At 30.1% G+C, this 13,144-nt stretch overlaps 5 protein-coding genes across 5 annotated transcripts; 3 read left to right on the forward strand and 2 right to left on the reverse strand.

Annotated features, from left to right (window-relative positions):
• Positions 1-427: 427 nt before the first annotated feature.
• Positions 428-4,672, forward strand: LOAG_08151 (hypothetical protein; the record flags this gene model as incomplete). The annotated part of the gene is made up of 13 exons (XM_003143683.2): positions 428-588; positions 786-945; positions 1,063-1,189; positions 1,465-1,604; positions 1,685-1,770; positions 1,903-2,049; positions 2,252-2,400; positions 2,701-2,814; positions 3,672-3,780; positions 4,000-4,061; positions 4,161-4,249; positions 4,381-4,455; positions 4,613-4,672. 13 exons carry the CDS (start codon positions 428-430, stop codon positions 4,670-4,672), a joined length of 1,479 nt encoding a protein of 492 aa, XP_003143731.2.
• A 1,257-nt stretch (positions 4,673-5,929) lies between these two features.
• On the reverse strand, positions 5,930-8,325 carry LOAG_08154 (hypothetical protein; the record flags this gene model as incomplete). The annotated part of the gene is made up of 8 exons (XM_003143684.1): positions 5,930-6,082; positions 6,159-6,295; positions 6,411-6,603; positions 6,776-6,856; positions 7,189-7,312; positions 7,422-7,501; positions 7,793-7,914; positions 8,103-8,325. 8 exons carry the CDS (start codon positions 8,323-8,325, stop codon positions 5,930-5,932), a joined length of 1,113 nt encoding a protein of 370 aa, XP_003143732.1.
• A 690-nt stretch (positions 8,326-9,015) lies between these two features.
• LOAG_18930 (hypothetical protein) lies at positions 9,016-9,192 on the forward strand (the record flags this gene model as incomplete). Its single annotated transcript, XM_020451592.1, has 1 exon — positions 9,016-9,192. The coding sequence occupies one exon, from the start codon at positions 9,016-9,018 to the stop codon at positions 9,190-9,192; it is 177 nt and encodes a 58-aa protein (XP_020304611.1).
• A 343-nt stretch (positions 9,193-9,535) lies between these two features.
• On the forward strand, positions 9,536-10,419 carry LOAG_18931 (hypothetical protein). Its single transcript, XM_003143685.2, has 3 exons — positions 9,536-9,642; positions 9,874-10,047; positions 10,274-10,419. Exons 1-3 carry the CDS (start codon positions 9,565-9,567, stop codon positions 10,343-10,345), a joined length of 324 nt encoding a protein of 107 aa, XP_003143733.2. The 5' UTR covers positions 9,536-9,564; the 3' UTR covers positions 10,346-10,419.
• Positions 10,420-11,315: 896 nt separating this feature from the next.
• On the reverse strand, positions 11,316-13,093 carry LOAG_08156 (hypothetical protein; the record flags this gene model as incomplete). The annotated part of the gene is made up of 5 exons (XM_003143686.1): positions 11,316-11,431; positions 11,718-11,898; positions 12,001-12,242; positions 12,383-12,534; positions 12,699-13,093. 5 exons carry the CDS (start codon positions 13,091-13,093, stop codon positions 11,316-11,318), a joined length of 1,086 nt encoding a protein of 361 aa, XP_003143734.1.
• Positions 13,094-13,144: the final 51 nt, after the last annotated feature.

Raw genomic sequence — 13,144 nt, forward strand, 5'->3', positions numbered from 1 at the left:
TTAATTAATATATTATTATTATTATTATTATTATTATTATTATTATTATTATTATTATTATTATTATTATTATTATTATTCTTTTGAATATTATTAACAGGACCCGGAAATACAGTTTTGGATTGTAGTCGTTGTGATTCAGCTAAAACTGTCTCCATACATTGTTTTCCGATACCAATTGAAAATGGTGATCCATATTTTCCACATTTAACTGATAATGGTGAACCAAGATGTATTGCATTTACTAGATCTCTTCTTGGACAACTTACACTTGGTTATCGAAATCAGGTATAAATATCAATAAATTTTATTAATTGTTCTAACTTAAATAATATCTTAACTTCTGCAAATAAAAAAAAAAGAAACTTAAGAAATTTTAGAAAATTTTTTGATAATATTTTTAAGTTTTTCAAATCATAAATTTTAGCTGGATCAATTAACTTCATATCTTGATGCTTCATTTATCTATGGTTCAACAGAATGTGAAGCAAATAGGTTACGTTTATTTAGCCAAGGACGTTTGAATTTTACAGATCTTGGCTTCAATCGAGAAGCCTTACCACAAGGTCGTCAAGAAAGAGATTGCAGGTTTTTTTTTTTTTTTTTTACTTCATATAATAAACTGAAAAATAAAACAATAATTTAGCATAAATTTTAAAACTTTTCCTCCAAATTTATAGGCTTATCAAATAAAACATTTGGCTATTTTAGGGTTGAAAATTTTATGAACTTTTTGTCTTTAAAAGGAAAAGAAAAAAAAAAGATTAAGCTAAGAATATTTACAGATCTACACCACGACATCCATGTTTTAATGCAGGTGATGAACGTAGTAATGAACAACCAGGCCTTACTGTTATGCATACATTATTTCTCAGAGAACATAATCGTATTGCAGCAAGCTTAAATCGTATCAATAATTTTTGGTCTGATGAAAAAATTTATTTGGTTATTAATTATTCAATTCTATTATTATTATTATTTTTTATTCAAATTTAGGGTTAATTTTTTAAAAATTAAAGTTAAAAATATTTATTAAATAATAGAAATTAATATAATATCTAGGAAACACGACGTATAATGGGCGCTAAAGTACAACATATCATCTATAATGAATGGTTACCAATTGTATTAGGTTGTGAAGCTGCTGCAAGATATGATCTTGTACCACGTAAAACTGGTTATTATAAAGGTAATAATTAAATTATATTAATTTTTTTAATCTTATTATATTAGGTATTTAATTAAGTTATACTTGAATAAGTTATTTGTATTATTTAATTAAATACAGTAATAATTTCAAGATATGATAATAAAATGTAATAGCATTATGATAAAAAAAAAAGGGGGTAGCAATCTTTAATCTAATTATATTTCTTACTTCATTAAATTATAATTGAAGAAAATATTAATAAAACTGAAATAAAATTTGAAAAAAAAAGATGAAGCGTAAAATAATAATTTAAGGATATGATGATAAATGTGATGCGACAATGACACAAGAAATGGCGACAGCAGCATTTCGTTTTGGACATTCATTGATACGTAATATATTCCCACGTATGAATGCGGAATTTCAAGAAGAAACAGATGGTCTTGATTTGAAAGTAATCATTTTTTTTCTTCCTCCAGCTTTTTTAATTAATTAATGAAATGGAATAATATGAATTTTTTTTTTTTGTTTTAGGCTTCATTTAATAATGAAACATTCTATTATACTCTGGAAACAGGACACATTGAATCAGTAATTATGGGACTTCTTGGAGCACATAGGTAAGAAGTTATTACCTTCATTTTCATTTGATATTTAAATTAAATTCTAAAAGTGATATATTCATTTGAAATTAATTGTTTTCTTTCTTTCTTTTATTATTTTTTTTTCAAATTATTAATTTATAATTTTAGTATGGGCTTTGATCGTCATATTAGTGATGCGGTACGTAATCATTTATTTCAACGATCAACTAATCCATATGATACAGGCATGGATCTTCCGGCACTTAATATACAACGTGGAAGAGATCATGGTGTACCACCATATAATTCATATCGGTTAATTTTATATAAAATTAATTTAAGAAAAAAGAAAAAAAGAGAAAAGAAAAAGAAGAAAATGAAAATTTTTAATAAAAATTAAACTAGAAAAAATATATGTATATTTGAAGGATTAGCAAAAGTAATTTATTAAATTAATTAATAAAATTTACAAATTATTTTAAAAAAATTGGCAAGAAAGAGGAAAAAAAAATTACAGTGAAATGTGCGGCATGCATCGTGCAAGAAATTTTGATGATTTAAAAGATGTTATGGATGATCGAACGATAGCTGCATTACGAAGTGTTTATGATCATGTAGATGATATTGACCTCTTTCCGGGTATTATGTCTGAAAGACCGCTTAAAGGTTAGTTTTTCTTTTCTTTTTTTTTTTAAAAAAATAATTTATAATTTTTGATTTTTGAAAAGTAAAGTTTTTATCGAAAACTTAATAATTTTTATGTGATTTATGGAAAAAATTCTTTAAATAAATACGTAAATTTTTTTTTTTTTTTTAAAAAAAGTCACAAAAACAAATAAACAAGATTTATTAATTTTTTTTCTTTTTTTTCATTTTATTCCTATAAGAAATGTCATATTTTAGTATAATTTTTGAAATAACCATTTAATTTTTTTCTTTTTTTTATTTTTTTTTTCAAAATTTTAGGAGCTTTGGTTGGACCAATGTTGACATGCATCATTGGTGAACAATTTCAACGATTAAAACGTTGTGATCGATTTTACTATGAAAACGATAATGCGGCAACAAGATTTACATCAGGTTTGTTACTTTTATAATAACTGATCCATCTAAAGATACGAATTAGTGATAAGAGAAAAGTTAATTAATGAATTATTACTATTGTTTATTAAAGAACAAATTTAATTCATCCTTTGATTAACTTATACCAACAGAGATGTTCGATTCTTTTCTGATCGTTATTTGATAATTTCACTCAATAATTTCTATTTATCAATTGTTAATTTGTGATAAAGAATGTACAAGATGATGAACTTTTATTTTGGATGTCATTCATTGCAAATGTCCTCAAACAAATATTCAGTCTTTTATCTTTTGATCGTTTTAAAGAAGAAGTTAGTTACTGTAAAAAAGGAATTAAAACTTTTCAGATAAGGAAAGGAAGCGAAAAAAATTGAATTAATTGCTAAAATTAAGCTAAAATTGAACTAATTTACCTGCACTAAACGTTTACTTATAGTTTTTTTTTCTTTTTTTGTCTAGGATGTATCCACTGAGCTTAAAATCTATTTTACGTGAAGGATAACCGTGATAATTTTAACCTTAGTAATTTGAATTATATTCCTAAAAAGGATGATGGTTACCTGAAATATGCAATATGTTGTGTAATGTAGGAGAAAATTAGCCTTTATGCTTTAACGTAAGATACGTTAACGAAAAAGAAATTTTAACTTAATCTTTTAAAATTATCGTAGAATTAGAAACAAGTATAACACTATAGTATAGATAAATGTGAACAAATTTTTTTAACATGTAATTTAATTATATCTGGATAAGATTTACTGAGAATAAGAAAGTATAAATAATACTAATTTGATCAGTTACTTACTTCCGGAATAATCGAATTGTAAAATTTTGCTGAAATATCTAGATTCCAGATCAATTAGCTGAAATACGGAAAACAACATTAAGTAAGCTTATTTGCGCAAATAGTCAATATGCGCGTCGCATTCAACCAAATGCATTTCTCATGCCGGATGATTTAACGTTTGTTTTAAAATTTATCTTTTCAATGTTATTTGTTATTATTAATTTTGAAATTATTCATTAATTAAACTTTTAACCAATTAAGCCAAAAATTGTGTATGTTAAACTTTTATTATTCATAACTAAAATTTATCATTTAAAAATAATATTAATTAATATTTACATGAATAATATGAATTAATATTTATACGCTAATATGAATTAAAATTTTAATTTCAGAAATGCACCAATGAAATGCTCTGAATTACCCGATATCGACCTTTATGAATGGCTTGATCGACGTGAAATTTTGAAATTTTCCACCTACTCTTTTTTGTTTTGTTAATTAAAGAAATTGAAGCAATAATGTAACATTCAAAAGAAATGAAATTTCTTTTTAGAATTTTGTGTGGTCGATCATCGAGTTATTAATCTGGGAAGGACAAAACGTATAACACCATGCATTACGTGTACATGTACTGCTGAAGGAGTATGTTTGAAATATTCTTCATACATTCGAAATTTGTTCTCATGAATTCGTTGAAAAATAAAATTTCTAGACCATTCAAATTAAATCGAAGTTTTTCTTTTTGTTTAAAAAAGAAAAAAACAAAATTTTAGCCAGAATGTCATTCGATGGTGATTGATCGTTGCGAATCATTGTTAACCGAATATCTTTTCTCGGAAGTGATAGCTGTACGTTGATATTCGTTTTTCCTTCTTTCCTTTTTCTTTATTCTTTCTTTTTCTTCTTCTTTCTTTCTCTTTAAGTTCTTAAAAAATTCTCATTGTTTTATACAACTCTGATAATTTCACATAATTTCCACTCAAAGATAAAATCTTTCCTTTTCAGGATACAGTATGCGTAATACAATGTTCATCATTGATACGACAAAGAAGCGGACAATTGTAAATTCTTTCCGATGCATCACAGATGCAACCAATAAGTTCAAAAAATGACAAATATTATTTGTAATTAATTAGCGAAGTGCAATGCAATATGTTTCATAATAATATCCCATCAACAAATATTTTCAATCCAAATAAGTATACACTAGTACCAATAAATCTGCCAGTATTTCCAAATACCCTGTCTACTTCATGAATGTAATAGAGTATAACTCAGAGATATAAAGCAAAGGTTTATTCCTCCATTAAATCCAAGTTTACACAAATGGTCCTTTTAATTTTTAGAATCATTCCAACATCAAAATGAAACGAAATCCCTACCATCAACGGCAATCACTAATTTTGGAATTTTGTCGGTGGTGTGAAAAAATAATTCAAATTGTTTCGTCGCTTTCCGCATGATTTTTTTTTTTTTTGAATATCACAATAAATAATGTCACAAAGTGCCAAATGAACTTCAAACAATTATGCATCAGTAAAATGCATAACTATAAGGAGGTTTGACTGATCAGTATGATACAACGAGGAAAACTGTAAGCGCGTCAATACCAACTAAACATAAACGAGGTCACTACAAATAAATAAATAAATGAATAAATAAATAAATAATGAAAGAATAAATAGATAAAAATAAGCTATTACAGGAAAGATGAAAGAAGCAAGTGCGCCATTATGTAATCATAAATTTCCACGAAAAGAATTCGTAACCATACAGACAATACGAAATTTTCAGACAGACGAGCACCATACCGAACGGCATTTCAGAAAAAGGACAGCAACATTCACCCGACCCCAAAAAATAGGTGCATACACATCGAAGTCAACAGGTCATAAATGGAAGGAACTGGTTTAGAACTTTGAAATAAATGGAAGCTGTTTCAGAACTCATCAAATATGGGGCCGTTAAAGTAGCCGAAAACGAATCTTATTGAAATCATGAACAATAAGTTGAAGAAGCGGTTTTTCTATAGACAGCAATGAAACTTGAGAGCAATGTGTGGTCTTAGAACAAATCCAAGAAGTGAAAAGAAATTTCACCTGAGACAGGCCCCATACTGGAAAAAATTGACTCCAATGCAGGAAGTTTGTTGATTTCTCTTTGAAATCAAATGAAAAAAGACTGAATGGGCATAATTGCAAAATAATGCGCAATGTGTAATACAGAATAAAGTAACCAGACAAAACGAACTTAAATATAAAAATGGAGAAATTCAGAAACTAAAAAAAAACTTCACATTAATAAATAGTGAAACAGAATCCATTAGCGACACCACCGTTTTCGTGGCTCTGCAAGAACATCATGCATACGCCGAGTGGTCTTCCACTCACGATTTCTTAATAGTTCCGGGAAAATAGTCCGGAAGTCCAGTGTAATCATTTCGTCACATGTGCCATAAAGATGGGAAAGCTGATTCTGCAATAAATATGATTATGATAGCTACAATTAAATATTTAAATTTGAATGACAAATCACAGTCTAAAAAACTCACATCTGGACGGAGGTACATCAAACAATTGTACAAATTAGGATTCGAAGTTTGTATTTCCGACGACAAAGAAGTTTGCTTAATTCGATCACCCTCAATGCCATTGTTGTCGTGCTGATCGAACGTACTACTGCTAGCAGCTAAATTTCATTTCGACAGTACTGACTGATTTAAAATAAAATAAAGCTGATACAATGTTATGGATTAATTCGTGCAAAGATTCTCAATGAAGAATAGAGAAAACGAAACACTTACATTTCCCTTGACTATCGACTGCACGGAAAGTATCATTTAAGACTAATCTGCAGTGGCCAAAAGCTTTTCTTAGCATTGGCGAATCATTCAGACTTCTTGGAAAACAATTTCCCGGTCGAGAGCTTGGTATAGAAACTTTCTTGAGTCGAATTACGGGCGAGTCTTGACGTCCAATACTATTTGTTTCTGTCATCTAGAAAGATATATACAATAACACCTTCTACCATAAAACTTATTCGAATACTGAATGATGAAATGATAAAACTGCACTTGCACATTTATATTTACTCATAAATTGAATGGTTTGCGAAGAAATTTTCTCAATATCTCAATCAACTTCTACAGTTGCTTTAAAGGGAAAAAACCTCGGCACGATCGTTTTCCGTAGCAACTGATGCAGAATTATTCAAACGGTCCCTAAATTCCTTGGTTCTTAGATCTTGTTCCTGGAATCATTTTGAAATATAGCATACGATCTTCCAAGAATATATAAAACGGACTTCTTCCTCAACATTATTCATAAAGTAAAATGGGATCAGAATTTAAGTACAACCCTTAATGTTCATAGTTCAGTTGAAAACTGATTCATACATTTCGCAAAAACATCCCTCCCACATTCATAACTCTCAAAAGTAACACCACCATAAAAATTATGATCCGCACAACATCTAAGTAACCCAAAAGCAACTGCAACTTAAGAAATAAATTACAGATATCTTCTCTATGGTGAAAAATCTCGCACTTCACAATTAATGTATGTTTTTGCAAACGAACGTACCTGATAAGTGATCACATTTCGCATATCTCTCTCAGTCTTTTCAAAGTCATTTTTCTGCTCAAGAAACCTCTGTTCGAATGTCTGCTGTATCTGAATCAGATTATCTTGCAGCAGTGCGTTCTCCCTATAGAAAACACAAATGATGGGATGTGAATCGTTAAAATTTCCTCCATTCAAACGAAACTAGTGAGTTACTTTTAAGATAGAAAAATAAAGCTGACAAACTATTTCACCGATTCAAATTTTTGACTTTATACATCAACATTTGATTTTCTCCAAGCGAATCACCAAGCTGTCTTCTTAGCCTGTTGATCTGAAAGAGATCGAATAATTTTATACGCACGACAAATAAGCCATGTATTCCCTTGAGAACAAGAAAAAAGAAAAAGGAAAACCCCTTTTCCACATGAGGTAACACCAGCAGCACCTGCAATATCAGGTTATCTCAATGTATTGTAATTTTATACCGAAGAGAGTCAAATAAGCCTACGATGTCAATCTGTAACTGTTGTCAATACCAAAATTGAAGCGAACTGACGGGAATTAGAATATATTTTGCATTAAAAGACTTTGAAAGAAAAAAAAATACAAGAAAAAGAAGTACTTCTTGCGTAAGCATATACACATCACCAGCAAACGGTATATCATCAAACGGTTTCAGTAGGCCTTCTCTCAAAGTATCCGACAAAAACGATGCCTTATCAGGTTGAGTCGGACAAATCCATCCTAAAATTTATTTATGAGTTAATCAAGAAAATAAAAATCAAATTGAAAATAAAATATTCTAGTTATCTCGTTCATGTTATAATGCTCAAGTAACAAAAACTACTGCTCCAGCATATTGAATAAATAGAAAATAATGGGTAGATAACAAAGTACTGTTCATCTAAACAATCAGTAAAACTTTTTTATACCTCCGCCATCCATAGCTTGTGATAGCAACACAGAATCATCACTATCATCTTCATCTTTTTTCGTTTCTTCTGCATCACTATCACCTTCTCTTGCAATTTCTGTTTTATCATCATCATCATCATCTTTTCCCTTACCCTTCATCTTACCAACATCAGCTTTCTTCTCACCTTTCGTACATCGACGCTTTTCTGGCGGGCTATTATTCATTCTAAACTGAGACATTCTAAACTGATAAACTTTCCGGAATCTAGAATCATCAGTAAAAAGACGGAAGCACTTTCGTTTGATATGATGAAGAAACGCAAAGAGTTACACAGAAAGAAACACAAACGAAGGTAAACAACCTATTTCACGTTCTTGTTTGCGCACATGCAAGAAATTATATTGAGTCAATTATATTGAGTCAATATTTCATATATGGATAACAACTCGAATCTGGAACAACTTCTCGCAAAACAAAAAAAGGAAAAAAAGAAAAAAACGAGAAGTTAAAATTGCATTTACATTTAGAATTATGCGCGAAAGTCATGACGGAACATCTTAACAATCTCAAAACTGACAACTCGTAACAATATTTCGTATTGTTCTATTACTTACTTTATTTGGATCCATTTCAGTTCCTATATGGCTACCTACTCTAAATCTATGCATCTTTTTTCCTTTTTCTTTTGATCTCCCCACTTATCTTTCCTTATTCCTACTCCTAATAATTGGTGCCAATATGAAACGGGTATATTTACATAATTTCTCAATCTTTAACAATGTAATCTTTCCCCAGAATATGGAAATCTTTGTAGATTCTCTCAATCCCACGTTATTTTTTTCTACCCTTTCCACTGTTTGAACATTAGTATTACACATATCCCTATTAATCTTTGGTTCCCTTCAAAATACACGCAATCACTGATTGATATGAAATTGCTGCGTGTAAAACGCGTTATAGCCTCACGTGTTACTACACGCCAGGTATGCTCGCGTCAATACGTGGGATTACCACGCACGCAAACCAGTCAAGAGCAGTTGATACAAACAAAATCGAAACGAAATTTGAAAATTGAGATTTCTTTTTCGCGGTTCGGCCACTCTTAGTTATGCAACGTATTAAACAACTCGGGCAAAGTGTCATAATAAATTTTTCAATTTTAAGGTTGTAGCAGTTGTGATTTACGCCACGTGTGTTTAACGTTTTTAACTTACATCACTTTGCGAGAAACTTACGTCACTCCGCAAGGAATATACATCACTCTGTAAGAAGCGTACATTACTCTATAGGAAGTGATAGAGTTGAAAATTTGCCCAATTCAATTCTTCGGCTGATTTTTGAGTCGTAACGTACTTTTTTTTCTTACCAAATTATAGTTTCAGTTTAACAATTTCGATTTCAGTTAGCGTTTCAGTGATTTAATCTTGAGTAATTTTATGAAAAGCTCATAATTTTAGATTTGATGCAGAAGAGACCAAATGGCAAAGTGGAAGAATGGTGCGCAAGCAGCCTCAGTGATCAGACATGTTATTGAAGATTTCCATAAATCTGGAATCGTAAGCTATTTTCTGTTCCTGAAATATTCCATGATATCCAAGGATAATTTCAAAATATCACATTGAAACTTTTTTAGTACATTCCAAGATATTCTAATATACTTGATGTTTATTCGAGAATACTTCAGGATATCTTAGGGAAAATCTGGCATTTTCGAAAATATTTCGAAATTAGGCTTTCTTATCTCTTTTATATTATCGTAGTATAGAGATATGTTTTTGGTGTTCTAGGATTTTAGTTGGAAAAAGCCGGAAATGAAGTCAATCCAAAAGCAGAAAGCAAATGCCAAGCAAAATAAGAATGATATATTACATAATATACCAAAAGAGGAGCATCTTGCTAGTACATACCGCCATTACTTGACCAGTACAATGCGCTTGAAAACATTACAGGAAAAGTATAAGGTGAGCCAGTTTAATTTTTTTTTAAACCTCACGGGAAGCTTTTCTTGGATAATAATTCCGAAGACTTCGTAAAATTTTTATTGGATAGGAGCAAAAAAGACAACGTTTAGAAATTGAAATCAATTTCTGTTTGAATTTGTTGGAAGTGCTCATCAAAAGGGAGAATTAATTTTTTTTTAGTTATAAGATATTGAATGTTTAATTTCAAAATTTTCCCTGATTTCAGGGCGGCGAACGTTCGCTAGAAGAAAGTGCCAGACTTGTTGGTTTAAAAATACCTGCTTCGAAATCGCAATAGCTTATTTTTTTTCTGTGTGAAGTATGTGTAAGGTACATTACTTATAATTAGTCGCTTTTTTAAAAAAAAAAAGGCATAACTTAATAAAATTTCTTCTTTAATTCTGAAAAATGCACATCTATTTCGTAGTACACAGATCTTCTGGTTGCCGATCTCAGATTTTAGCAAATAGTTTCACAAATTTTTATAATGACGATTTACTTTCCAATATTTTTTGTGCACCTGTGTAAAAGTTTCCATGTACCTGGAGCATGTCGCAGGGCATACATAGTTTTATAAAGCTTATATTCTTTATTTTGCATCACTTAATACGATGATTACGAATTTATACAATATAATTTACTGCAAAACAACGATCAAATAAACATAAATACCCGAAAGCCGGAGGGTGATAGAGTTAAGTAGTATTTCAGGATACGTTGCTTATGAGTCTTAGCCATTGGTTCTCAAAGCAGTACTATTAAAATATACTTGTTCTTTAAAAAAGAAAAAACAAAAGACTGTAAAAAGGAAGGAATAAATAAATTATAAGAACAAGAACTAAATTTTCCCAAGTTTGCGACGTTTCGGACCTTGAGACCATCAAGTGCACGACAATTTCTATCCCCTTCAAATTTTGACAATTATACTTTAGAACAAAATACCTAAGTCTTAGGACAGGAAGAATTATTATGAGTTGAAACTTTGTGCATTTTATGGAATTCAATACTGCATTGTTGCGGTTTTGTTTTGTTTTTTTTTTTTTTTTTTTTAAGGTAAATATATCACATTATTTGTTTAAAATACACTTAACGCTTGAGCTACTATCCCTCACTAAAGTTATGTACGTTACTTGAGTAAGTTTTTATAGACTTCTGACCCCTTCGAGAAATTTTTGTCACAATTAATGCTAGAAATTACTAAACATTGATTATTAAGAAAAAGAAAATAAACAATGGAATGTGGTGAAATTAGAATTATTATTATTTGATCAAGGTACATCACCTGTCCGTACGTAGTATCTTAATTCATCCTCGGAATTGACAACAACTAACTGTTTTTTAACGACGTGATCACCTCCAAGTTCTATCAATTGTTGTTGCATTTCTAAATTATTAATTATTGGAATTTCCTGTCAACTATTAGTACGGTGTTTAATTAACAACATAATTGGGTCATAAATTTGGTATCATTCCATAGAACCATACCTTCAGTGATCCTATTTTTACACAGTCTTAAAGTAATAGCCTAATGTTAGAGGTCAAGCTTTTCTAGACAAGAGAATAAAAGAGCAATACTGTTGAATCCTAGGTTAGAAATTTTAGAAAATTATCATTTCTATATATAATCGAAACAGGAATAACACAAAATATTGATAATATTTAGGCATTACCTGATGTTGTTTGACTCTGTGTACCAAATCGGTTCATCAATCGTATTTGTCGTTGTAAATCAGGATTTGCTGCTAATGCTGCTCGTATTTCTTCGATTGTAATATGACGTTTGGCACGTAATCCGAACGTATTGGATAGTAGATTCGAGTTTCCACAACCTTCCACTTCCTCACACGTTTCCTGTATCATTGTTTTTGTTTAAATAATTTAATTCTTATAAATTTGAATTTGCAAATTTATGGAAAAAAGTTACTAAATCTTAATGAAAATGTAGTGCATTACCATCGGACATGGTGCAAAAGGGCAGATTCGGACAAGACAGGAATATTGTACTCGCGAAGTTGTCTGATACCGGAATGATTCAGCAGTTACTCGAATACCATATTCGGTCTTCTGCGGTGGACAAACTAGACCAACATGATCTGCTTGACAGCCATCCTTAATTATTATTAATGGCTCACGTTCCCAATCATAAAGCGATCCGATCGGTTCAACTTGACATCCTTTTATGCTCATATATATCGCTAAAACATTTTGAATAAAATTTGATAAAGAAAGAATTAAAATGGATACATACTTTTCACCAATAAAATTTACGTATCATATCAAGCAAATACATAAAATGTGACAAAAAAAAAAAAGAAAAAAGAAAAAGAAAACGTACGGGAAATAGCATAATATGGGATGAAGCTAAGCGTTATTTTACTTCCAACAACAACCGCTTCAACTGGTTGTCCATTATGAAAGATATCAAAGATGACAGCATTTTTGGATAAACGTTTTGTTCCATTTACGTGAGATAATGTTTTGTTTACGCTAAAAATAATATCTTATCTAATTTTGTATTATTTGGATGTAAAAAAAGAAAAAAAAAAGCTCATACATTTAGATGTATTTTTTAATACAAAATTAAACTATTTAATGGCAAATTTTTCTTTCCGAAAAATAAAAAGATTTACTAATTTAGATGAAAAATTAACCTGTATGAACCAATTGTTACATTCTTTGAAGTAATTTCTGCTACTCTTTGAATGGAAATATTATTATCGTCTTTTTCTGCAATAGCACTGGATAATGGTACTTGTAATGTTGCAGTTATTGAATTATTATCATCGATTATCGTTTTTGCAATTGCTGTTGTTGTTATCTCTGTTGTTTCAATTGGCATATTTGTTGCTGGTGTTGTTGTTGTTGTTGTTGTTGTTGTTGTTGCTGTTGTTGTTGTTGCTGGTGGTGTTGTTGTTGTTGTTGTTGCTGTTGTTGTTGTTACTGTTGTTATTGTTGTTGTTGCTGCTGTTGTTATTGTAGCCGTTATAGTTGCTGTTGTTGTTTCCATTACTGCTACCGTTGCTATAGCTGTAATCATATCATTCATAGTTGTAGCCGTTGTTTCTGTTGATGATAACAGTAATGATGGTGATGATGA

This window comes from Loa loa, assembly GCF_000183805.2.
Source record: "Loa loa unplaced genomic scaffold supercont3.699, whole genome shotgun sequence".
Taxonomy (NCBI): domain Eukaryota; kingdom Metazoa; phylum Nematoda; class Chromadorea; order Rhabditida; family Onchocercidae; genus Loa; species Loa loa.

What these genes read in the sequence shown, in the direction of transcription:
- LOAG_18931 (XM_003143685.2), top strand. Translation starts at nt 9,565, where the DNA reads ATGGCAAAGTGGAAGAATGGTGCGCAAGCAGCCTCAGTGATCAGACAT. An exon ending in ATTTCCATAAATCTGGAATC is followed by an intron (nt 9,643 to 9,873) that starts GTAAGCTATTTT and finishes TTGGTGTTCTAG; the next exon opens with GATTTTAGTTGGAAAAAGCC. An exon ending in CATTACAGGAAAAGTATAAG is followed by an intron (nt 10,048 to 10,273) that starts GTGAGCCAGTTT and finishes CCCTGATTTCAG; the next exon opens with GGCGGCGAACGTTCGCTAGA.